Genomic DNA, 25,317 nt, shown 5'->3' with positions numbered 1-25,317 from the left:
GTCATCAGGTGAGCGGCTAATCAATGGGTACGACCAGAGCCCTTACGGCACTGGGTACGACCATATAGGGTACGACCCGTTTACGTCAGATAACAGACAACAACTGGATCCAATCAGAAGACCCGCTGTCCTCCCCGCTGTAGCCAATTAGCAGCGGGGGCGTGCTGTGGTCCCGCCCCGCCCCTGCTCCTCTGTACCGCACTAAGGTCACTGCTGTCACTCGGTAGCTAACCAGCCGAAGGAAGCGGAGGAGACCCAGCGAAGGAAAGGTGCAGTAAAGAACCGGCAACAACCAGGCAACATGTCTCTGTCTAACAAACTCACCCTGGACAAGGTGGACGTCAACGGGAAGCGCGTCGTCATGAGGTGAGCGGGTAATGTTTAGCTAGCCAAAACTACGCGGCTAATCGGAAACTGGATTAAATGAAGTTAGCTAGCTAGCTGACATTTTGGAGGTGTTTAAATCTGTCCTTCCTGTGGTAACAACCTGCGTGGTGCTCCCACAGTGACACTAAAGTGATGGTATGTATGTATGTTAAGTGTCGCTGTGTGAGTCGGTTCAGACCGTTGCATCAGAGCACAGGAAGTGAACTTGGTCGTCACGTTTTCTCCCATTCATCTCCGTTACAGTAACGATACGTGCCTGAGAGGAGATGCTGCATGGATGCAACCGCCTGCATCACACATGGTGTCAGAGCCAAGTTAAAACACAGCAGCATCACTGCAATAATCCAAATAATCCATGTCATGTATCACACACTGCTCTAATAATCTGAGGACATTCAGCAGTAATCCAGGTATTCATAATTATTAGTAAGTAGATTATGTAATCCAATAATCTATAAAACCATTAATGTAAAGACAAACTCAGTAGTGAGTCCTGCTTCGACCACTGAGCACCTCAGACTTGAATTTTAGTCAGTGGTGGGATGTAACTGAGTACATTTAATCAGGTATATGCACTTAGAGTATTTCCACTTTTATTAAAATGGTTAGTTACTATTGTACTTCTTACTTCACTACATATGTGGATGCAAACGCCCGCATTAGACATTAATAATCTGGGGAAATTCAGCAGTAATCCAGGTATTCTTTTTTTATTAGTATGTAAAGTATGTAATTTAATAGTCTATAAAACATTCAGTGTAAAGATGAATTCTCTAAATTGTTTAGTACAGTGCTAGTAGTGCTAGTGTGTAATCTATGTAATCTAATAGTATATAAAGCCTTCAGTATAAAGACAAACTCAGTAAGTCCTGCTTAAACCACATGAGCATCACCAATTTTAGTCAGTGGTGGGATGTAACCGAGTACATTTAATCAAGTATTTGTACTTTACTTGAGTATTTTGACTTCATGAAGTGGAGTTAGTTAATATTGTACTTCTTACTTCACTATATTATTTATTTCTTTTTTGTGATCATATTTTCATCTAGTTTAATTGCAGGGCATTAATAATAAATCATATATCCATAGCCGCATCACATCCATATGTTTTTACAAATGTTGCGGATATTGAAACTCCAGCAGGAAAAATTAGATCGATAGACTTTATTGTCATTCATTGCACAAAAGAATGAAATTTTGTTGCATTTGACTCTCAGAATAAAATATGGATAAAACTATACATCAACAGCAAAAGTGCTCGTGCAAATAACAAATATTAAAATGTGTATAAAACTTGACCTATCGTCTAACCCTCCCCTCAGGATGAACTGTGATAGTGACAAGAGAAGGGAAAAAAATACAAACAGGGATAAGAATGACCAAAAAAATTAATACCAAAAAAAGTCCACTACATTTATTAAAAGACATCAGTTACCAGTAATTTTGCAGATTCAGATTATTAATAGATGGATGCAACCAACTGCAAAAATCAAAGTACAGTGTAGTAGGAAAGATTTCCATGCACTTGCATCTATGCGTTCTTGAGCTTTCAGTGTATCAGAACTTCATCAGAGAGAACATGAAGCTACGCTAGACCGAAATCTCAAGAATAAAGTGAAGCACTGCCTGGATGTAAGTGTGCGGAAATCTTTTCTACCAGTTTGGACTTACTCATGTTTCCAGCACCTTGCTAAGACTAAGATGGGTGGAGTGGTGGTTGTCCTGCTTCAAAATCAAAGTACTGTGAAATCGTTAAAGGAACTTAATGACATATTCCCAATCGACCTGAGCCCTATATGATGTCTTCACATTGTCTGAGCAGCAACTGTCAGCTGAAAATCATCATTCTTATTGCATGTTTTGTCGAACTAAACAGTCCAAACCACAAAGATATTCAGTTTATAAAGATACAAAACAGAGAACAGCACATTGGAGGAACTAGAGACAGACACAGGTGGTGTTCTGCATGAAATAAATAAGCTGAAAGATTGATGAAAATAGTTGTAGATTAGTCCTCTGAATGTGTTTCTTTCCTTCTTGGCTATTAACCAAAAAGGGAATCCATTAAATGTGTGTTTCAGCACTTGTTGACTTAAAGGCAATACGCTGATTTAGTGCCTTGCTCAAAGGCAGTGCAGTCCACCCTCTATGGTCCAAGTCCAGTCTCTTTACCTGGCTGGATGTCGCTCTGCCTGTCTGATCAGAACCTAACGTCGTTTTGTGATATTTAAAAAGTGCTTTTAAAGCACTTTTATTTTATCACAGCACAGTATTTTTTCTCGCTGGTTATTTCTACAGACTGTAATGGGCATAGATGATGCACTGGAAACCGACACCCTCTGTGGAAAATGTCAGAGGGCCATTTTGGTTTGCTGAGCTTGGTGATGAAACGACAGGCAGCATAGGACAAGGTTCACCGGCGGCAGCAGCCCCCAGCTCGCTCTGCTCGGTGTTAAAAGGTCAGATTCACTCCATGTTGAGTTGTTCTCAGTGAGGAGACAATAAGTTAATTTGTATCATTTGTATCATTAATTCAACACGCCATGGATTTTGTTCACAGTATGTTTTATGAACTTCCTGCTGCAGACAGTGCAGGGGAAGTGTTGTGTGAGCTGCTGGTCCAGAATGAAAAAGAAGGAAGGCGGGACGTTGCTGTAGAGACCCGGCAGTGTCTGACAGAAATCTCTGTTCAGCAGCCAAATCCAGTAGAGGCCAGGAACTGACCTCCTGGAGAGGCTCACTTTTCTCTGGTCTTATCATGTAGCTCACTGTAGCATCATAAAGTGAACAGTTCCTTTAGCACATCAGAGTTAGAGCTGCACAAACATATTTAGAGACAGAAACAATCTCAATAAATGGAGCCAAAGAGGCAGTTTTTCTGTCTGAAGCTTCGACACATGAATGTTTTAACACTACCACTCTGCTTCTAATAAAAAAAGTTATTTTAGTTGACTAATTGGAGACTGTGAGGTCTGACTTGCCGTCATAATCAATAGCTGTCTAGTTTCGAGGGGAAAAAAACAACAAACTTTTTCAAGTATTGTTTTTGCGGTCTTAAGTTTGCCATAAACTAACCTGGGCCGTGAACAACTGCAGTTCCTTAAAGGTTTAAATCATCCGGTGAGATTATATCTGCAGCTCTGCCTCTAATCAATGTCTGAGTCCAGACTGAAAGATGCAGCAAAACCTCCGATGACATGTAGATCTACCCTTTGAAAGCAACAGATGGCACAAAGTAAGAGAGGAAAACTACTGCAGTTGTTCAATGGCACGAGAGCGGTTGATCCAAGGAATTGCTGACTGTCAGGTTTAAGACAATGGATTGCTGTTGGTATGGCAGTGTGTGTGTGTGTGTGTGTGTGTGTGTGTGTGTGTGTGTGTGTGTGTGTGTGTGTGTGTGTGTGTGTGTGCGCAGAGAGTGTTGGTGTTTGTGCGCAAGCTGATCATGTGTGTCAGTGCATCAGGTTCTCAGACGGAGGGAGGAGCGAGGTGGTTATGTAACTGCCCAGTGTACAAGGGATGCCGCATGTTCTCATGAGCTGCCAGCATGCAGCGCTGCATGGTGGTTACAGTAGCCCAAAGGCGCTGAATGAGTCTGTCTGAACATCAGTACAAATGACACATTCAGTTATTATACAGGTACCAGAATGCAGTGCTGCAACAAAACAAGTTGTGTGTTTGTAGGAGATTAAAGAGGTGGATAATGTCCCAACACTGATGTGTACAGTGGATTCACTCGTTGGGAAATATGGAGAAATTCAGGTTAAAATTATTTTTAGTTTAGCAAAATGTGGTTCTGGATTTCCATCCAGTCAGAAGCTAAATGTATAAACTCATACAGAAGCAATCCCTCTCAGTTGACCCACTAGAAGTGTGTGGTGGTGTCTTTATCCGCAGAAACTCCGCCTTCGTTAGTTATTTCTCTTGAAGGGGTTTATTTTAATCACCATGAACATGGACAGTTACAGAGTTCTGGAGTGGTCAGAAAATATATTTTTTGAGTAGACATTGACTTTGACTCATATTTTATGTCTAAAAACCTCCCTGTACGTTGATGGTGTTTGACAACATGTTTAAATCACAGCTGAAAAACACTGGACCTATGGGTCGTAGAGAATGGAGCCAAAGGAAGTCACAAAAAACTTCTGTGATACATAGAGTATCTCATCAGTTTGTTACTTTACGGTAATTCAATTTTCTTCTCTTTCAGGGTTGACTTCAATGTTCCAATGAAGGACAAGCAGATCACAAACAACCAGAGGTAAAGTCCCTCTAATTCACAAAAATCAACCTGTTTGTGAACATCATGTTTTTTAATCAGTTAGTTAAATGTAGGACAAAGGAAATTACGTTGTTTCTTCAGTGGAGGAGGTTGAAGGAGAGTTTGTTGATTTTCAGGATCAAGGCGGCTGTTCCCTCCATCCAGCACTGCCTGGACCACAAGGCCAAATCCGTCGTGTTGATGAGTCATCTGGGCCGACCTGACGGAAACCCTATGCCTGAGAAGTACTCCCTGGAGCCCGTCGCCGCAGAGCTCAAGACCCTGCTGGGGAGGTTGGTCAATGCGCTGGTTAACTGCTTTCCTTCTCTGAACAAATTCAGTTTATTCTCTAAAGCAGTTACAAGTTCGTAACTAGAATATTTATGTCTTTGTATCGTAGAAATTTTGCACTGATAATATCTTTCGTTTCTGGTGGTAGCATCGAGTGTGGTTTAACACTTCAGGTCCCAGAGTTCTGTCCTAAATCTGACATGGATCGACCACAAACACGCCCAGTTTCCAGACATTACAAAATAATTATTTCATGATCACATTTAGAAGAAGACAGAGCTTTTTCTGCCATCAGAAATCATTGCATCAGAAATCATTGCATCATTTCCTCTGACTCTGCAGGGACGTCACCTTCCTGAAGGACTGTGTGGGTGCGGAGGTGGAAGCTGCCTGCGCCAACCCCGCCACCGGATCCGTCATCCTGCTGGAGAACCTCCGCTTCCACGTCGCCGAGGAGGGAAAGGGCAAGGACGCCTCCGGAAACAAGGTGAGTCTCACAGCCTGGTACGATAGGGGGCACTGGTGTTGGTGTTTGTGCCGAATTTGGCACATCGTATCTGTGTCAGTGAGAGTTAGAGAGTCGTAGGGACGTCAGTAGCGTAGTGGATAGTGCCGGCGCCCCATGTACAGAGGCACTGCCTAGCTGCAGCGGCTGTGGATTTGAGTCCGGCTTGTGGCCCTTTGCTGCATGCCAGTCCCCACTCTCTCTCTGTCTCCCCCTTTCACTAACTGTCCTGTCATTAAAAGGCAAAAAGCCCACAAAAATAATCTTTAGGAAAAAAAAGAGAGAGAGAGAGTCGTATCCTGTAAATATCACATAAAAAAAATCACTAAAAAAAGTTAAAGGATACGCCCCAATGAATCGGCTCTTCCTCACCCCCAGTTAGTCAACGATGCCATCAGTGTGTCCAGTCTGCTACAACCTGAAGAAGAAGAGGACGAGATTAGGGTTGGGTTTAAAACCGTGCCTAAACATACTTTTAAAAATAAAGCACTAAATGACTTTTCCTCTCTGCTCCTGTGGCAGCTCGTCTCCTCTCCTCACCATGGATGATGATGATGTCATCATGTGTGTGTCGAAGAATTGATGAGTAGAGATATGGGGTTGAGGTCCAGCTGTACAAACCACATTGTGTCACTACAAACATAATGGCTTTTGGGCTCGCCACTCGCACACAGAAGTGTTTAAAATCGTAGGTTTAAGTGAAAATGCGATGTGTTAGGGAAGTACTGAGGGTACGACTAGATTAATGAGACTTGGACTTTACTGCAAGTGTTGTGTGAGAGTTTGTAAAAGGATGTTTTGATATAGTGTTGCTGTTGTTAAAGGTGGCTTTTTTGGATTCTCCGTTAATCATGGAGGCATGCCAGAAAAACAAAGTTTACTTAATGAATTCAACATAACACTGTATAACGGTCATTTCTCAGATGAAGTATTCCTTTAAAGCCTGCCCTCAAAAAAATTAAAATGACTTGACATTTTATTTAGATTTTCTTCTTGCATTTGCGTTCAGCTGCAGATCATAACCAGGAGGCTCTGAGGGGTTATTTTGCCTCATGGGTCAAACCCAATAATGTTGTGGAGCTGCATGTGTCTTATTTTAATCAAAATATCATCATATTTGATTTCATACTATTAACAATTATTATTTGGAAAGACAAAAAAAACCCGTGTTCCATCCAAAGCATGAAACTGAGGCTATTTCATGTCAGTTGTGTCGTTTTTTTGGAGCTAAACTCTGGCTGTTCTTTGGCTTTCTGTTCTCACTGTTGGCTCCCCTGAAGGAAATCGCACAGTCACTCCAGCTGCAGCCTCCTGGAATAGCTATGTCACCGTCTGATGATGTCATGGTCACAGTGCTGCAGAGAATCTGGCTGTGTCCAACACCACCTTCTGTTTGCATCCTACTGCAGTGCACTATGAAATACACTACGCAACTTTTTAAATTTCCCCAAAGCAAATCTTCCTCTTTACCAGGGGTGTAAATCACTATTGTCATCATGATACAATATTATATCAATTCTTTGGACAACTACTCCTTCTCTGGAGTAGGTCCAAAAGCCGGGTCAACCGCCCTTAAGATGGTAGCAGTGGCGTCTAGCCAACCACAGCAAACACCCGACCACCGTGTGTGTTGCAAGACTCTCCTCCCCTCTGTCTGCAGGAGACCAGGGAGAAAGGTGTTTTTAAAAGTGTGTTCAGCTCTCAGTACATCTGTAGCTTCTAACTGAATCTCTATAGAGTTTAGTTTCTCTCCTGCGTCCTGTTTTTACTTTACATATCTGCTTTATTTTACTGTTTCATGTATCTGCTTTATTTTACTGTTTCATGTTCGCTATCAGCCGTATTAGAAGTTGTGTGAAGTTGCTGCTGGAAAACTCCACATTTTCTTGTTTTGCTGCTTCACAATAAAAGTTTTTACATAACAAAATAACAGGGGACTTTTATTTTTAAGACTATAGCAATTAAAATATGTTTATTACAGAATTAGCGAAACTTTATTAGCCGCTTTTCTTCAATTAGTGTAATAATACAGCAGGGAGGAAGAGTAAAAGCAGAAACAGCCACAGTGAGATGATGAGGAAGAACTGCAGACAACATATCGATCATGATCGATGACTGGTTACAACTCTGCTCTTTACTAGACTTCTAATTTAATTTGATACAGCGCTGCATCTGTTCATGATGATGATTCATAAGTAGGTCCGACATCTCAATTTACTGCTCCTTATAGAGGAGAAGAGGCAGTGTTTACTGTAAAGGAAAGAGTGAATGCTTGAGTGGTGGCACACACAACATTTGAAAGTAAAAGATTTCAGAAGAAAATTAAATCAAGAGACTAAAAGAAGAATTCTCAAAACAAGGCACTGTGTTAAAATGATTATTATTAAAGTTATTATGTGAGGCTGCCCACTAAACGTAACGCTCCATTGTGCTCTGGGAACTATAACATGGATGCATGTGCGGTAGGATGCAGCTCAAACTGTTGAGTGTCCGACCCGTCGTTCTGCCACATCATCAGCTTTTTGACTTGTTGAATTTACACAGACTGAGTGTGTCAGATCACGACTTGGTGTATTCCAATCCTCGTCCTCCTAAGAGGCAACAATGAAAGGACTTTGACGTCTGAGTCTTACACATCACGCTGAGATGCAGGTGGTATGATATATGACCACAGAGCCAGGCTCAGGACCGTCCTCACACAGCAGCTTTGACCTGCTGACATTTACCCTGAAGGTCAGCGGGTCGTCCCGGCTGGACGTGTTGCTTTTCCTGTCCTGAGAGGCCTGGTTGGTATGTGGCCCGTGTGGGTGGGTTTCTACTGTACTGCTGCTACTGTACCAGACTGAAATAACCTCAGAGGAAGAATCACTGAGTGTGTCCCAACTCCAAATGATGATACTATAGAGTGCATATATAAATGGTGCCCTTTCTAACAGAGTTTGTAACACAGCAGTGAGTTATTAGTAGTTTTTCTCTGTATGATCTGAAGAGGGCAACTGTAGCGTGCAGCACTCGTCTGACATTTGAACGACACTGAAGAAGTCTCTTGACCTTTCTCTGCCCTCCAGTCACATAGTAACAACCTTCAGCTGTTAAAGTGCAGCAGGAACCTGATCCACAATGACCGACTCAGTGTCTGACTGATCATACACACACACACACACACACACACACACACACACACACACACACACATTCGAATAGATGCACCTAAAGGAGCTCAGTATAGGAGGCGGAGAGCCAGAGAAATTTTCTATCAGATTAAATTTTTAAACTGTGTTTTCTCCTGAGATGAGTCTGATGCATTTCATCATGTGATCAGTGCAGTTATTGTAGAATGGCTGCTTAAACTCATTTCACACGTTGCCTTCGTTATCAGGATTTCATCGGGTGTATCGCTGCACGTTGGGCCATCATGGGCTGTTCCCAAAAATATCAATTTCAACCTGGTAACCCAAATCCGATATCATCTTATTAGCAGACCTGGTGCTATCAGTGGGCTCCAGGAGGTCACCTGCTTGCTGTGCCAACCCAAAAGTTTTTATGCCTCTGTGTTGGCGATAGCTGTGGTGGAGGCATTATGTTTTGGGGTCGTCCGTCCACACGTGTTCATATTATTCTGAACGCAATATCTTAAGAGTGCCTTGAGGGGATTTTTCCAAATTTGGCACAAATGTTCACGTGGACTCAGTGACAAACTGATTAGAATTTGGTGGTCAAAGGTAGGAGTGTAAATCATGTTACAATATTATATCGATTCTTTGGACAACAATATGATATTTGTCGATATTATTAAATCCACCATGAAATGATTTCAGTTCGATGTGATTCAGGGGCCTGCAATCGTTATGAGACGATATTATCTGCCCGTTTAACACAGTCTGTAACAGAGGAAGCTGTTGCACCTTTCTGTTATACTTTTGGCCATAAAAGATAAAAACAACAGATAAATAATAAGTGCAGCGGAGTTTACTCTAAATTAACTCCACCAACAAACATAAAACAGCACATGGGATTAGTTTACCTTCAGGGCTTTTTGTCAGAGACCTTTCTGGAAGAAATATTTTCATTTTAACTCAAACCAGGACTATCTGTCTTAAAGCCCTGAAGGCAAACTTCTCCAAACAGCCATAAAACAACAAGACCATTTGTTACTTTTCGTACTCACAGTTGGTTAAAGGGATAGTGCACCCAAAAATGAAAATTCAGCCATTATCTACTCACCCATATGCCGATGGAGGCCCTGGTGAAGTTTTAGAGTCCTCACATCCCTTGCGGAGATCGGCGGGTGGAGCGGCTAGCACACCTAATGGTAGACGGCGCCCCAGACTAACGTCCAAGAACACAAAATTGAATCCACAAAATATCTCCATACTGCTCATCTGTAGTGATCCAAGTGTGCTGCAGCCGCGACATAAAAAGTTGTTTCAAAAAACATCATGTGAACTCTGTTTTTAGCCTCACTGTAGCCTGTAGCTCTGACTGCTTCTCCGTGCTCCGCGTTCACGTGTGCGTGCTCAGGGTGATCTGTGATCTCTGAAGAGCAGCAGTCTCGTCAGTACTGATGTCCAGATTCTCAAGTGCAGGTATTGCCAATTCCCAGTCTGAGCAGCAAAGACTTTCCTCATCCGTTGGCACTACACCACCAGGTTTCCAGTGCTCGACTCCGGTATTCTGCGGCGGGCTGAGGGTTAGGCTCATGAGCTGCGGCGGCTGCTTCATCCAGGAGCCTGAGTTCCGTCCGTATACTCGGGCTCAAACAAATACGGCTCAACAAAGAAATGCTGTTCCTCTTCAATTTCAAAGTCTTCAGACATGTTGGGCTGTCCTTTGCTAAAAGACCGTAGTGCAACATGGGTGAGCAAAGTTCATGCTTTCGCTGGTCTCGCGCAGGCGCACACACGTGAACGCGGAGCACAGAGAAGCAGTCAGAGCTACAGGCTACAGTGAGGCTAAAAACAGAGTTCATATGACATTTTTCCAAACAACTTTTTATGTTGCGGCTGCAGCACACTTGGATCACTATGGATGAGCAGTATGGAGATATTTTGTGGATTCAATTTTGTGTTCTTGGACGTTAGTCTGGGGTGCGGTCTGCCATTAGGTGTGCTAGCCGCTCCACCCGCTGATCTCCGCAAGGGATGTGAGGACTCTAAAACTTCACCAGGGCCTCCGTCAGCATATGGGTAAGTAGATAATGGCTGAATTTTCATTTTTGGGTGCACTATCCCTTTAAAGGCACCGTACCTCCCGAGAGAATGGTTAAATTTCAGTCTGCATGAACGTTTATTCATTGAAAATTAATCACGTCTTATTTAAGTCTTTTTATGCAGATGAAGGCGAGAAAAACATCATCGCGTGTAAACTGAGACAGATCAGTCGTACTGTATGTTCATGTTTATGCTCTGATCAGTGCTGATTGATAATATCAGGTTGTGTATAATGTTACAATAAATAAAAGCAGCATCTACAGAATGTGTTTGTTTGCTAAACAGCAGGAAGTTCATGAAACTGGACGTGCTGCTGGTCGGCGGTTTTAATAGTCCTGTTAGTAACGGTTGTTATGTGAATATGGACATTAGACATTGGTCTGGTGATAAAAACACATTGAAGGCTTTGAATTTAGCTTCAGGATGATAATGCAGCAGGTGCAGCTCGCAACAATGAAAATAATTCATCAATTAATACCTGTATTTCAGTATTCAACAGTGATGATGAGATAAGATGGAAATGTTGTTTCTATTGATTAATGGTGACCATTCTGAAGCCTTAAAAACAAATCAAATACCTGTCTTTCTCGGGTGTCTCGTCCAACACTGCTTACCTGTAGTACTCATCCTCCTCTTCTTCTCTGTCGCTCTTGTCCCTCAGACCAAAGCCTCCCAGGCTGATATTGACTCCTTCAGGGCGTCTCTGTCCAAACTGGGAGATGTGTACGTCAATGACGCCTTCGGCACGGCGCACAGAGCCCACAGGTGAGCAGGGTGGTGATTAATGAAGCAGTGTGATTGTGATGTGATTGTGATGTGATTGTGATGTGATGTGATGTGATGTGATGTGATGTGATGTGATGTGATGTGATGTGATGTGATGTGATGTGATGTGATGTGATGTGATGTGATGTGATGTGATGTGATGTGATGTGATGTGATGTGATGTGATGTGATGTGATGTGATGTGATGTGATGTGATGTGATGTGATGTGATGTGATGTGATGTGATGTGATGTGATGTGATGTGATGTGATGTGATGTGATGTGATGTGATGTGATGTGATGTGATGTGATGTGATGTGATGTGATGTGATGTGATGTGATGTGATGTGATGTGATGTGATGTGATGTGATGTGATGTGATGTGATGTGATGTGATGTGATGTGATGTGATGTGATGTGATGTGATGTGATGTGATGTGATGTGATGTGATGTGATGTGATGTGATGTGATGTGATGTGATGTGATGTGATGTGATGTTGATGTGATGTTGATGTTGATGTCTCCTGCTCCTCCTCAGCTCCATGGTGGGAGTGAACCTGCCTCAGAAGGCGGCTGGTTTCCTGATGAAGAAGGAGCTGGACTACTTCGCCATGGCTCTGGAGAAACCTCAGAGGCCCTTCCTGGCCATCCTCGGAGGGTGAGAATAGTTCATTTCAGCAAAATGCGGCCCAAGCCATGTGTCTGTGTCTGTGTGTCTGTGTCTGTGTGTCTGTGCAAAACTCCGCCGTGCGCGATACACAGAGCAGAGGAGAATTGTAAAGGCGTGACCATGTAGAGACAGAAATGACATGCCGTCATGTAAATAAGATAAATAACATGAGGCTATTTAGTTTGTTTAATAAAAGGACACGGTATAGACCTGTTCTATAGGCCTGGATATGAAGCATCCGTAGCACCAAATAATAAAACAGTAGTTTCTAAAGAGCTAAGACGAAAAAAAAAAAGAAAAAAAAAAGCGGCAGTCATATTTCAGCAGCTGCGAGGTGCCACTGCTAGTTGCTTATAGGGGAAACACTGCTCTTTTTGGTGTGAGTTCTTCTGGGTCATCGTGTTCTTCTTCAGCAACGTATACAGTTGCTTCACTTTCAGGACTCTCTCCGGCAGCCATTCTTGCCTCTTAGCTTTTCTCTATGCTTTCACTCTCGCTGGCTCTAGCATGCCTGTGGTGTACAGCGGTGAAATGGGTCCCCGCTGCAACACTTTCCCACCGCGCGTTCCGGACGTTGATGGGCTATTCACCGGTATTGCGGTATATGAAAAATTCATAACGAAAATAAAAAACGTTTTTTGATACGAACCGGTATACCACACAGCCCTATGTGGGACCCATCCAAAAATCTAGGGCGACAGATGCTCACTAACAGCCCGACACTGACCAACAGCCGACAGTCAGACTAAAACAAGAGAGTGCTGTTCCTTCAGACCAAACCAGGCTACAAAGCTAAAACACCAGTTTTTATTTTAGGTACCATTTGGTTTGAAGAAGAAATCTCCTGGTCAGGGTTGTCCTCTCCTTCTCCTGCAGTTCGGACATCGTCACCCTGCAGCCTCTTTTTAAAACACCCAGGAGGCTGTCCTGGAATAGAGACTATAAGCTCATTATGTAATCTGTGGTGTCACAGTACAGCTGCTTTCTTCGAGACTCTGTCACTGCTCAGTACTGAGTGATCTGATGGTGAGCAGGCAGACGAGAGGTCGCACACACTGTGTAGTGTTTTTGTTTATTGGTTAACACTAGGGGTGTAACGGTACACAAAAATCTCGGTTCAGTACGTACCTCGGTACACAAGTCACGGTTCGGTTTTTTTCGGTACAGTAATGAAAAAATAGACAACTATTAAATATCTTTTACTTATTGGTGACCTTATTAAAACATACCACCACAGCAGTTAACTCTTTACACAATTTTTGAATGAAACAAATATATATAAAATCCTGCTTTTTCACATTGTTTGAATGAAAATAGAAATATAAAAGTGAAANNTAACAGGTTACTTTGTAATATTTGGGAGTTAAAGAATAATATGTTTCTCAAGTATAAGGAAAAATGGTCTGTCGATATATGGTATAAACCAAAATTATGAACTTACTGTCTCATAAAAAACTGTTATGATGTTGAAATGTATGTGAAGTATAATTTAAACAAAAGACAAAGATCATTATGTGCACAGTTACGTTCAGGAACATTACCCTTAGCTTTAGAGACCGGCAGGTTTAATGCCATTCCAGAGGAGGACAGACTTTGTCAGGTGTGTGAGCTCGGTGAAATTGAGAGTGAGGTCCATTTTCTGTTTCACTGTCTTGTTTATGAGGACTTGAGGGGTGTACTTTTTATTAAAATGTCCTCTATTTATGCTGATTTCTTTTGGCTGGACGAGTATGAGAAACTTGAGTTGTGTTTTAGAAAGGGAATCTTTTTTGTTGCAGATTTTATTTGTAAAGCGTGGGAGAGAAGGCAGAATATTCTGTTTAAAGTCTGAGCCGTAAAAGGGACTGTAATTATGTATGAAATGAAAAAAATAATAATAATAATAATAATTTACACTGCAACTGTACCGTTACGGCCCTAGTTAACACCCCTACTTGTTTGGCTGATGATGAAGTTGAACTTGTTTTTTTTATTTTATTTTTATTTTTTTATTATACATACACAGACATGATGGTGTACATTCCTTCAGGAAAGTTGGATATTTCACAGGTTTATGCAGGATTTATATTTGTGCGTCGATTTGACGCTGTACATAAGTAGGCTCTGCGTCAACATAGAGCCTACGCCGTAGCCTGATGTGCACCTCCCCAGACATGTAACTACACGGCGCGGGAACGCAGACCTCCTGTCTATTTCTGTATGCTGAAACCATTTCCCTCAGTGGAAACAAAGCTTTGATTTACTTTAATTTCACAGATAAGAAACAATAAATTGTGAAGACAATAAAGCCTCCACAAAAATAACATCTTAAGTCCTGTGTGTGATTTATCCTGGCTTTATATGAGCAGAGGAAATCTCCACTAGCTGCTAGGCTAGTTTTATACAATGTAAAATGCCACAGGCTTGTGCTAATAATGTTAGCATGTTGTATTTGTTTGGAAAACATGTTTAGTATAACCTTGGTGAACCTTGTGAGTTGTAACAGAGACACATTATGTAACGTTACCTTTATTAAATGTTGCTGTTGTCCCTGGCTTCATATGACTAGATGAAAAGTCTGCTAGCTGCTAGGCTAATTTATACAATGTAAAATGCCATAGGCTTGTGCTAATAACGTTAGCATGTTGTATTTGTGGGGAAATCAACCAAACTTTACAGCACTTCACAGAAACCCCACCGCCACCTAGTGTTTACGAGTTGGAACTGCAGAGTGACAGACACACCACCACACAAGTATAAATGCTCACAGCGGTAGGCCATGTGTGTAGGGTCTGCTGCACAAGTATAAATCCCCTTTAATGACAGAAATTACAGTAAGTTAGAATTCCTAATCATTAATCCATCTGTAATTGATCATGAGGAGGTCAGAGGTTACATCCAAAGCAGACAGAGAAGGAAAATGTTAATGATAAAAGCAACAAAATTCTGCCACCTTATTAAACTTCCTGTGGTTTTGTACTTGTTTTCCTGTGTTGGTCATAGTTGTGGGAAACACGGGGTGAACCTGCTGTAACAGACGCTTAGTTTAACCGAGCTGCCCACCGGTGGCCACATGTGGGTTTTGGCTTCGTGTCAGAGTCCAGCTGAACCCTGAGTGCATTGTGCAAGTGTCACTCCCGCTCAGAGTCAAGCAGCGCAGCCAATCCTTTTCTTTCAGGTCACAAACAGAGGACATTGAACATTAGTGTGTAATGATCAGCCAGTGAACGGCCGCAGAGTTCATCAGACGTCATTGAAACAGATAAATCGTGTCTGGTGGCTGCAATTCTGCCTGTTTTCACTATTTAATATTTAAGATACAGTTTAATTACATTGTAAAGACCCAATGATTACTCAGTGACTCGAGAAAGATATCTGCAGAAAAATGGAAAGTGAAAATAATCATTGGTTGCAGCTCTCAGACGGTCTACACACGGCATTATTAAAGTTTATTATAAGAGTTTTGTTTCAGGAGCAGACTTGAGAGCATCACAGGAGACCAAAATATATAGTTTTAATAAATGATTAAAACCCAGGTCAGGACATTTTATTAAAAGAAATAAAATAGTTTAATTCTGTGTGTACATATCAGTCGATCTCTGGCTTGTGTTTGATTTGTTTCCTCTGCTTCTTTCTACATGTGTGTTCCTTATCTACACTGACGTGTGCCGCCTCTCTGCGTCTGTGTTTCAGAGCGAAGGTGAAAGATAAGATCCAGCTGATCAACAACATGTTGGATAAGGTCGATGAGATGATCATCGGCGGCGGCATGGCCTTCACCTTCCTCAAAGTCCTCAACAACATGGAGGTGAGGAAGACAAGAACAGTTAGAGGTTTCAAGGCTTTTACATTCGTCACACACAAAAACATATCTTCACACTGTGCAGTGAAATGTTTGGTGCAGTTTTGTGCTTTAAATATAAAAATACAAAATATATAACAAAAGATATACAGAAGGAAACAGAGGGCTCAGCGGGGACGGAGCACCTGCCACAGCAAGCCAACACGCCGTTTGCTGTCATTTTGACTTGACCAGCAGACTTCACTACAAGCTGATTGGCTGTTGAAACAGGTGACGTGCTTGAAAACCAGCCGCCAGCTGAGTGTCAGGTGACATCGTCAGCTGGCTTGAGTCGAGCTCAGACAGGCCAGTTCACACCACTGACACTTTTCAATGCAACATTCTAAAACGGTTTCGTGTCGTCCCGAATCACTGGTCTGAACTGGGCTTGAGACATAATGGCGGGTAACAGGTTGGTTCTGGCACTGAGCTTTACGGGTATAGGCGGGTGTAGGTTTTCAAAAATGCACTCGTGCAGGACTCTTATTTTGAAAATCCAATCGTGTTTTCTTCCTGTAAAACAAAATACGACGTGTCTTTCCATAAGCTAGTACCAACCTATTTATAACCAATAATATCACCACATCCACTATCAATCAGTCGGTTACTTTCAGCCGCACTGAGCTAGTTAGCCAGCTAGCAACAGCATGGCACGTCAGAGTCTCTTCATTTCCCCAAAATACCGTGGCTCAAGGCTGCAGACTAGAATTTATTTAGTAAAGCAGGGGTGTCAAACTTACAGCCCAGGGGCCAGAACCGGCCCGCCAAAGGGTCCAATCCGGCCCACTAGATGACTTTGCACACCTGATATTGAGGCTTAGAGGTGCCAGGTTTCAGGAGCAGGTTAAAGTGAGTAGATACTTAATGTAAAAATGCTGCTTTGGAGGCTTTTAAAACTGATCTGAATACAGCTCTCTGAAATAACTGAATACTCACTGTGGTCAGATTTGAAGATATGGAAAAATGGTGGAAAACATTGTCAGCCAGCCGCTTCAGTACAAAATAATTTCTAACAATGTAGATAGAACCCTGTTCAGTGCCTGATGTGTTCACACAATTCACATTAGTGAATTACATATCAACATAAAGATGTGATTAGATGCAAAGATCTGCAGGGCGATGCAGTGGACATGATGCAAATGACTCTCTCGCTCATTATTCATTCATTGATTTTCTGTAACCGCTTATCCTGTTGGGGATCACGGGGGGGCTGGAGCGTATCCCAGCTGACATTGGGTGAGAGGCAGGGTACACCCTGGACAGGTCACCAGACTATCACAGGGCTGACACATAGAGACAGACAACCATTCACACTCACATTCACGCCTATGGGCTTTGTTTCTATTTCCAAAGCACTTTGGCCGAGGTTTAATGTACTTCATTCATTAATCTAATTTATTAATCCATTCATTTCCCCCTCCTCCTGATCTAACACTGATGATTTCTGTAAAACCAGGTTTTTTTCTGTGACCGAGTGAAAAGGTGTCAGAAATGAACTCTGTGTGACTAAAAAACACTGGTGTTGAGTTTCAGGTGTTTCACAAGTTCTGTGTTTTCATCACTCAGACAACGTGCTGTCGTAATCCAGCTGCTGGGCTCGCTGCTGAACATTGGTGGTGTTCAAACAGACTTGTGAAACTGCTTTTGTTTCGTTAGTTTCACAGCAGAGTTACGTCCATGACCTGAAGTCAGACTAAAAGATGTGAAGAGACAAGCTTCAGCTCACTCTAATTACAAAAGAGCATATTTTCTTCTCAACTCTCAATGTGGTATCTATCCAAGCAAACAGTTTTGGTTTTATTTTCCCAGATTTTAGATATCTACAGGGCTCACAGCACTGAAAGGTGGCCTGTTGACCAACACATCAGCAACTGAAGCAACAACAGCAGCTTGTAGAGGTTATTAAGGTATTTCAAAAACCGTGCCCGGCTGCTGTAACAAGCAGCAAGAATCATACTCCTTCTCTGAATCACACTTGTCAAATCTGACACAATACAGATGATTCGAGCTGCCCCCTAAAACTCGACCAAACGTTAGAAGCCCAGAAAGGTCATTAGTCAGCAAGATTTCATTGGTCGCTTTGTCGCAGGGAAAAAAAAAAAAAAAGTGAAACTCTTTTAGGAGCTGCACCTTGTCAAAATAAATCCAAACCTATATGACTGGACCATGTGTGAATTTAATTTGAAAGGACAGACACAGGAAGTGTCCACGCTCAGCAGTCAGACCGGAGTCAGGTTAATTTCCAGGGCTGGTACCTGCGGTTATTCCACAGGCTAGTTAATAACATGTCGGGCAGGAAATCCAAAGTGTGGGATCATTTTGAGAAGGTGAAGGACGAACCCAAGGTGATATGTAAACTCATCTTCATTGGTCGACTACAAACATGACGTATCATCTGAAACATGGAAGTAGCTACATGCCCATTAGCCCACAGCGTCATTAACAGGCGGCTCGCTCAGTGTGTGACGTGCACTTGTAGATAAAATATAGGCCTATATTAATGAAGGTTCATTAGTACGGTTTTGTATTTCTCTGTAATGTAGCACAGTGTTAACAATGTTACTGATACTATTCTTTCTCACACCTTCAACTCAAACCACCAAAATATATCATTTAATCATTACATTCATATCATAAACATGCAGGCGACTAGTCGACTGATGGACCGTGATGATGACTGTTGGTCGACTAGGAATATTCTTGGTCAGGAGCAATCCTAATACCGATATTTTTAGATTGTAGGGGATATTATTATTTCTAATATCCATCTATCATGTAAATGTCTATAAATTACAACATTAAAATAATAGAAAAAAAGATTCTCCTTAAAATTCAGAACCTGCCTGAGAATTTTCCTAAATCTAAATAAGGTGGCGCCAAAACTTAAAACCTTAAAAACCATCAATGAAATATTGAATTCAATCCTGAAATGGACAGGAGGCCAGTGGAGGGAGGCCAACACTGGTGTTATGTGATCCCGTTTTCTTTTTCCAGTCAGGGGACAAGCAGCTGCATTTTTTACTAACTGCAGACAATGCAATGACGACTGATCTACACCCACATACAAAGTATCACAATAGTCTTGCCGACAGGTAATTAAAGCATGAATAATTCTCTCGAGATCTTTTGGGAGGAGATTGGCCTTTACCTTGGTAGTCTTAAAAATTGACTCTAAGGGCAGCATATACAGTGAGAAGAGAATAGGTCCCCATATAGAGCCTTGAGGAACCCCACAAGTGAGTACCAACACTGAGGAATGTTTACTGAGGCAAACCGAGGAGCTCCTATCAGTCAGGTATGACTGGAACCATTTTCCAGGCCTGATAAAATGATCCTGCACAAATACAACAACAATTATATCTGCATGGTTCTATAGCTATACAAAGAAGTGTGGAAATATGACCATTTTAAACAAAAGCTTTTCTTTCCAGATCTTTTTGTTTAGAGGTCAAATTTAGGTCATGACTGTGATTACCAATCTCTGCTTTCACAAGTCTGTTTGAACACCACGGTCAGTAGGTTTCCTGACATCTACTTTAGTACCTTTCATCGAACCTTCTGTCTCTCCCAGTATCAATAAAAGAGATCCCTCTCTCTAAAGTCCAGTTCAGACCAAAGATTTGTGACAAGATGAAACCATTTGAGAACATTGAAGAGAAAAGTTGCAGTGGTGTGAACTGGACGTCTGAGATCGACTCAAGCCGGCTAATGGTGTCACCTGCAACTCAGCAGGTCAAATCGCCGGCATCTGGTTTTATAGCACATCACCTGTTTCAACAGCCAGTCAGCTTGTAGTGAAGTCTGTTGGTCAAGTCAAAATGACCGCAAACGGCGTGTTGGCTTGCTGCGGCAGTTACTCCGTCCCCGCCAAGCCATGTGACACAGTCTGGATCCTTTCTCCTTTTACCACAAGATCTGTCTGACTTCCATTTTTCCTAATATAAAAATACATGCAAGCACTTTTACTTACATCAAGTGTCAGGCAAGACTCAGAGAGCCAGCTGTAAATTTTGGCCAAAGCTGCTGTTAATTTAGCGGCCACTTCACATCTGTCTTTCCAATGTGCGAGGATGACCATGTTGAGTCTCGTAATGGAAAATATGCTTTTATAAATCATCAGTACCAAAGAAAATGATTCACCTTCTACCTAAATGACACACAGTCTCAGTCAGGATGAAACTAATTTTTTAACCAAAGATCTTCTGCTTCTAGAGATATAAGGACATATTATTTATAAAATGAATTTAATTTCCTTCCCTCTCTCTCTCTCTTGTCAGATCGGTACTTCCCTGTTTGACGAGGAGGGTTCTGGTATCGTCAAGGACCTGATGGCCAAAGCAGAGAAGAACGGCGTCAAGATCACGCTGCCCGTCGACTTTATCACTGCCGACAAGTTCGACGAGAAAGCCACCACTGGCACCGCAACCGTCGCTGCTGGCATCCCCGCTGGCTGGATGGTGAGAATAGATTGACCTCAGTCACTGATGGACGGATGTCATTGTGTGTTTTTCGCTTCTGTTTTGGTGACATTTTCTTCTTGAAGGGTTTGGACTGTGGACCAGAGAGCTCCAAGGCCTATGCAGAGGCTGTGGGCAGGGCCAAGCAGATCGTGTGGAACGGCCCAGTTGGTGTGTTCGAGTGGGACAACTTTGCCAAGGGGACGAAGAACCTGATGGACAAAGTGGTGGAGGTGACCAAATCAGGCTGCATCACGATCATTGGTAAGAAAGACGAGAGGAGAGGGGAGCTTTTTATTTGTTTATTTGATTGTTTGTTTTCAGCCTTGTAGTTCAGTTTGTAAGTCAGTCAGTGTGATGATCGTTGGTCCAAATATACCGTTAGCATGTTGGGATGCTAACAGTGATTCATTAATGATTTAAGTCCTGGTTCACATGGTGACTCCTGTGGTTATTTGGTGGCAACAAGTTCTCAGTTTGAAACGATACACATATCAGCCACTGGGGAGCAGCACTACTCTGTCTTCAACTGTTCTTTGGTTTAAGAAAGTCAGTCATGGTACCATGAGCAACTGTGCTCTGATGCAATATTTAAAGCGTATTTGCTGACAAAACACACAGGAAGTAACAATTATCTGTTTCACACTGAAGCCGTCCTGTGGTTCCACGGTTAACTGCTTTTAATGTGACTTAGCAGCAGCAGGAAATGTTGTGTTTGCATCAGCAGGAACTGAACGCAGCTCTGAATCAGCTGTAGACTGTTAACAGGGAGGCTGAAGTCAATATGAAATTACAAATAGTAAAGCTCGATTACACGCTGCCTCATTTCCTGTAGATCTCTGGTGATTGATAGATGTGTCAAATACTGGGTTTCATTTGATCAAAAATCTTAAGTGATATAAAAGAAGTCTGGTGATTTTGTATTTTCTGATCATCAAATAACACAGATATAGAATATTGTAAAGATTATACCTTAAATGCCGTGTTCAGACTACATGACATCAGCCTGATGCAGCCTTGTACAGAACAAGTGTCGTACGTAATAATCCATCTTTTCATCTCGTGTAGTGTGTCACAGTCTAAGACAACCGACACCACCTCTGGGACACCTCATGACATCCCGACAGAAAGTCTAGTGTGTTTGGTTTTATTTTTGTCGTTCACGACTGCTCCCGTCACAGCCGTCACTTTGACCAATAGAAACACAGAGTCATCTGCTCCAACAAGAAACAACAGACGACATTAAAAACAGGCATCAGGTCTTATTCTACTTTTACTTTTAATCCGCTCCTGTGAAATTTAATGCATCACACCGTCATTTCAAACTTAACACTTCCTGTGTCCCTTTAAAAGTAAAAGCCCCTTCGAACTACGGTTGAGAGAATTCCTTCATTTTCGAAAAAGGCTTTTATTGTGAAACATTTGCAGGAACTTCCTGTGAAGGATTCAGTGACTTGTATAGGTTACATGTGGTACTTTAAGGGCCCTATTTAGACGGTCTAAAACGCAAAGCGCCAGGCGTGCGGCGAATGGGCGTGTCCCAGTCACTTGCTAGTCAGACAGCGCGTTTTCAGACTGTGCGCCATGGCGGAGAGTCTAAAAGGGTTGGACTTTGGACTCTGTGAATTAGTCATGGGTGTGTTTTGGGTGTATCATTCAATAAGCCAATCAGAGTGTCACCTCTCATTCCCTTTAAAAGAGGCGCGATTGGAGCGCATGGCGGAGAGCTAGTTAGATGGCGGACCTACCAACTGGAAAGAGTGAGCATTTTACAGCTGAGGAGACGATAAATGTATCTCTATATCGACTGTCCTGTCACATCTGATGTCAGATCAAAGGGAATTGGCACCGTTTGGCACGCATAATGGAAACCCAACCTGATTTGATTAACACAGTTGCAAACTAATAAGTTCACATCCCTCTCAGCCAGCCACAAACAGCCAGATAGGGAGTATATATTCAGCATCTGTCATCTTAGAAAAGTCCAAAGAAAAGAAACAGAGTGAGACTGTGAGAGAGAAAGAGAGAGCGCGCGCGCACGAGAGAAACGCTGTCAACAAATTGTAACTTATTCAATTTTATTTTAATCCGGGAGGTTAGAGAGCCCAGCTCCCTCTCCAGCATCCTGAACTCCCCCCGCCCGAAGGTCCAGGAAGGGCTGGCCCCCGGCTGTGCGACCGCTGTGCATCCTCCTCCTCCTCCTGACAAGATGATCTTCAGTTTTACATTCTAAAAGCTTTTTTTTTTACATATACATTTGTACTTGTAGGGCTATACCTTTACGTTTTTAGTTCACAGAAGCTGGTTATTGTTGCGTTTATGTCAAAATAAAGTTTATCAAACGTTTTCACATCTTTGATTTTGTGATTTACATGCCAAAATGATCACAATTCATTTGGGAAAGACGAGTTCATTTTACAGGCTATGCATCATCAGCCCGTGGAGGTCTGCTCGCAGTTCCGTATATTCGTACACCGCGAGCTTGGACCTCCCGGATTATGATGATCATTACTATTACTGCAATTAGATCATTCTGATTAATGACTGACCATTAAGACGTGTTTCTGATAAATATTTTAATGTGCACAATAATAACCTTTCACATTGTAATATGCACGCACGCGCTATGCACCCGCCTAGAGACGCATATTACCAACTTGTTTAACAGCGAAACCGCCTAGAGACGCATATTACCAACTTGTTTAACAGCGAAATACTGCGCCGTTGACTTTAGACCGGATTTTTGTTGGTCACTGGCGCATTTGCTTTTTATGTCATCTAACTAGCAACGCGCCATGACTGCGCCTGACCACTCCTCATTTTTAGACCAACACACCCAGAGGAGCGCAAGTTCATTTGCTAGTTAGATGACGGGGGCGCAGGGCGTGAAAATGACAACTGTGCCTGCATCTAAATAGCAATGACACTTGCGACATGGATTATGCGCCCTCCGCCGTCCGCTTTAGACCGTCTAAATAGGGCCTTAAATGTAGCTCCGCCCATCTGGTGGCGCTTTTTATGTTACTACTATTTAGGCTAAGATGTGAACAGCCACAGTGACTGAAATAATAATATTAATAATAATAGAAAGAGGACAAGAATAATCTGATGCACGATGTGAATGACGACCAGCAATGATTGGTGTGGACCATTGTGTAGTCTGTCATGTCTGTCGGCCAAGTCTCGGCACGATTTATGTCTCCATAATCACCTATTCTGACATAGTGACTGTTGGAACAGATAAAAATTGTTGTGTAGTCTGAACCTGGTATAAGATCTTGCAGTGAACCTTTAAATCCTGTGTTTGTGTCCAGGTGGGGGCGACACCGCTACCTGCTGTGCCAAGTGGAACACAGAGGACAAGGTCAGCCATGTGAGCACAGGAGGCGGAGCCAGCCTGGAGCTGCTGGAGGGTGAGTGACCGAAAAAACAGTATGATGTTTATTCACATATAAAAACACCAGCACGATCCTCAGATCATTTCAGTGTGTTACTGAAGCTTGATGATGCTGAATTGTGTGTTTGCTCTCTTCTCCAGGTAAAGTCCTGCCAGGTGTGGACGCACTGAGCAGCGTCTAAACTTCCCATCAACCTGCTGGTGTTTGGGTGAATGTGTGTGGAAGTGCGAGAGGTGTGTAGCTACTCAGCCCGACTCCTGTTTTCTCTCAAACGTCATTAAACACACCTGCTTTTCCAGCCATTTCATCTTTTATTCAGTCTGTTTTTCTAAGTTTACTTTGCCTCAGATGTATCGATGTAGAGCCTTCTGCCTTACTCCAACACGCTGATGAAACTCTGCGGGTAGAGAAGTTCAACCTTCAAGACATAAAAAGATCAAATGGCTCGTAAAGATGGGAGTTGTTTCCTGTTGACCTGCTGAATAAACGGCTCAAACACAGCAGACACGGTGTTACTGTCACCTGGATCTGGGTTTAATCTGGCCGTTCACCCCTGAGACACTCAAGCACTGGCTCGTATGTGTGTGTGAATGTGTGTACTGCTGCGTCACTGAAACATCACTGCCCCACCCTCAGTGTGTATACATACAGTATATATATATATGTAAAGAAACGGTTTATGTGATGTGTGCGTAGGCGTTATGTTTTCGTCGGCTCTGGTCATCTGTCTTTAATGCTGGTTGTTGGTTTCTAAGCGGCTTCAGATGGAGACGTGGCGTCTAATCTGTTCAGATTAATAAAACCGTCTCTGTGTAAAAACTTGTCTGTGGCTGTTTTGTCATTTTAAGTACAGGAAGTGATCAGAGGGTAACTCACAGGACAACAGTGTCATCACAAAGGTTATTATGAAGACACTCATCCATCAACTCACAGAAAGCTCTTATTAATTAGTGACAGGCAGTGGTGTAATCTCACTACAGGTAAGTACATTTACTCAAGTACTTCACCTCAGTATTTTTTGTCTCTGTGCAGGTGATAGCTGTGGTTGGAGGCATTATGTTGTTGGATTGTCATTTGTTCATCCCATTCTTAGGAAAGCGGTATCTGAAGAATGCCATGAGGGAGTTTCTTCAAATTTGGCACAAATGTTCACTCACTCAACGAACTGATTATAATTTGGTGCTCAAAGGTCACGGTCACTGTTATCCGTCTGTCCCATTCTTATGAACACAATATCTCAAGAACCACTTAAGGGAATTTCCTCAAATTTGGTACAAACATCCACTTGGACTCAGTGATGAAGTGATCAGAATTTGGTGCTCAAAGGTCAATTCGAAATTGCATCTGTCTCATTCTCATGAAAGCGATATCTCAAGAACACCTTCAAGGAATTTCTTCAGATTTTGCACAAACGTCCACTTGGACTCAAAGATGAACTGATCAGAATTTGATGGTCAAATGTTCTGTCGGGAAATCTTGGGTCCTGGCATTCATGTGAATGCTACTTGACGTGCTCCACCCACCCGAACACCGTTGCAGACCAAGTAAACCC

The 25,317-nt window shown here is 42.4% G+C and overlaps 1 protein-coding gene across 1 annotated transcript; it reads left to right on the top strand.

Moving 5' to 3' along the window:
* The first annotated feature begins 200 nt into the window (after window positions 1-200).
* pgk1 (phosphoglycerate kinase 1) lies at window positions 201-24,584 on the top strand. Its single transcript, XM_050041464.1, has 11 exons — window positions 201-366; window positions 4,598-4,648; window positions 4,786-4,941; window positions 5,282-5,426; window positions 11,316-11,419; window positions 11,959-12,078; window positions 15,763-15,877; window positions 20,188-20,367; window positions 20,454-20,631; window positions 23,682-23,780; window positions 23,906-24,584. The coding sequence occupies exons 1-11, from the start codon at window positions 302-304 to the stop codon at window positions 23,944-23,946; spliced, it is 1,254 nt and encodes a 417-aa protein (XP_049897421.1). The 5' UTR covers window positions 201-301; the 3' UTR covers window positions 23,947-24,584.
* The last annotated feature ends 733 nt before the right edge of the window (window positions 24,585-25,317 follow it).

Source organism: Epinephelus moara, chromosome 3 (genome assembly GCF_006386435.1).
Source record: "Epinephelus moara isolate mb chromosome 3, YSFRI_EMoa_1.0, whole genome shotgun sequence".
Classification (NCBI taxonomy): domain Eukaryota; kingdom Metazoa; phylum Chordata; class Actinopteri; order Perciformes; family Serranidae; genus Epinephelus; species Epinephelus moara.
The sequence above is the reverse complement of the archived record's forward strand: the minus strand, read 5'-3'. Positions and strand labels throughout refer to the sequence as shown.

What these genes read in the sequence shown, in the direction of transcription:
- pgk1 (XM_050041464.1), top strand. Translation starts at nt 302, where the DNA reads ATGTCTCTGTCTAACAAACTCACCCTGGACAAGGTGGACGTCAACGGG. An exon ending in GGGAAGCGCGTCGTCATGAG is followed by an intron (nt 367 to 4,597) that starts GTGAGCGGGTAA and finishes CTTCTCTTTCAG; the next exon opens with GGTTGACTTCAATGTTCCAA. An exon ending in CAGATCACAAACAACCAGAG is followed by an intron (nt 4,649 to 4,785) that starts GTAAAGTCCCTC and finishes GTTGATTTTCAG; the next exon opens with GATCAAGGCGGCTGTTCCCT.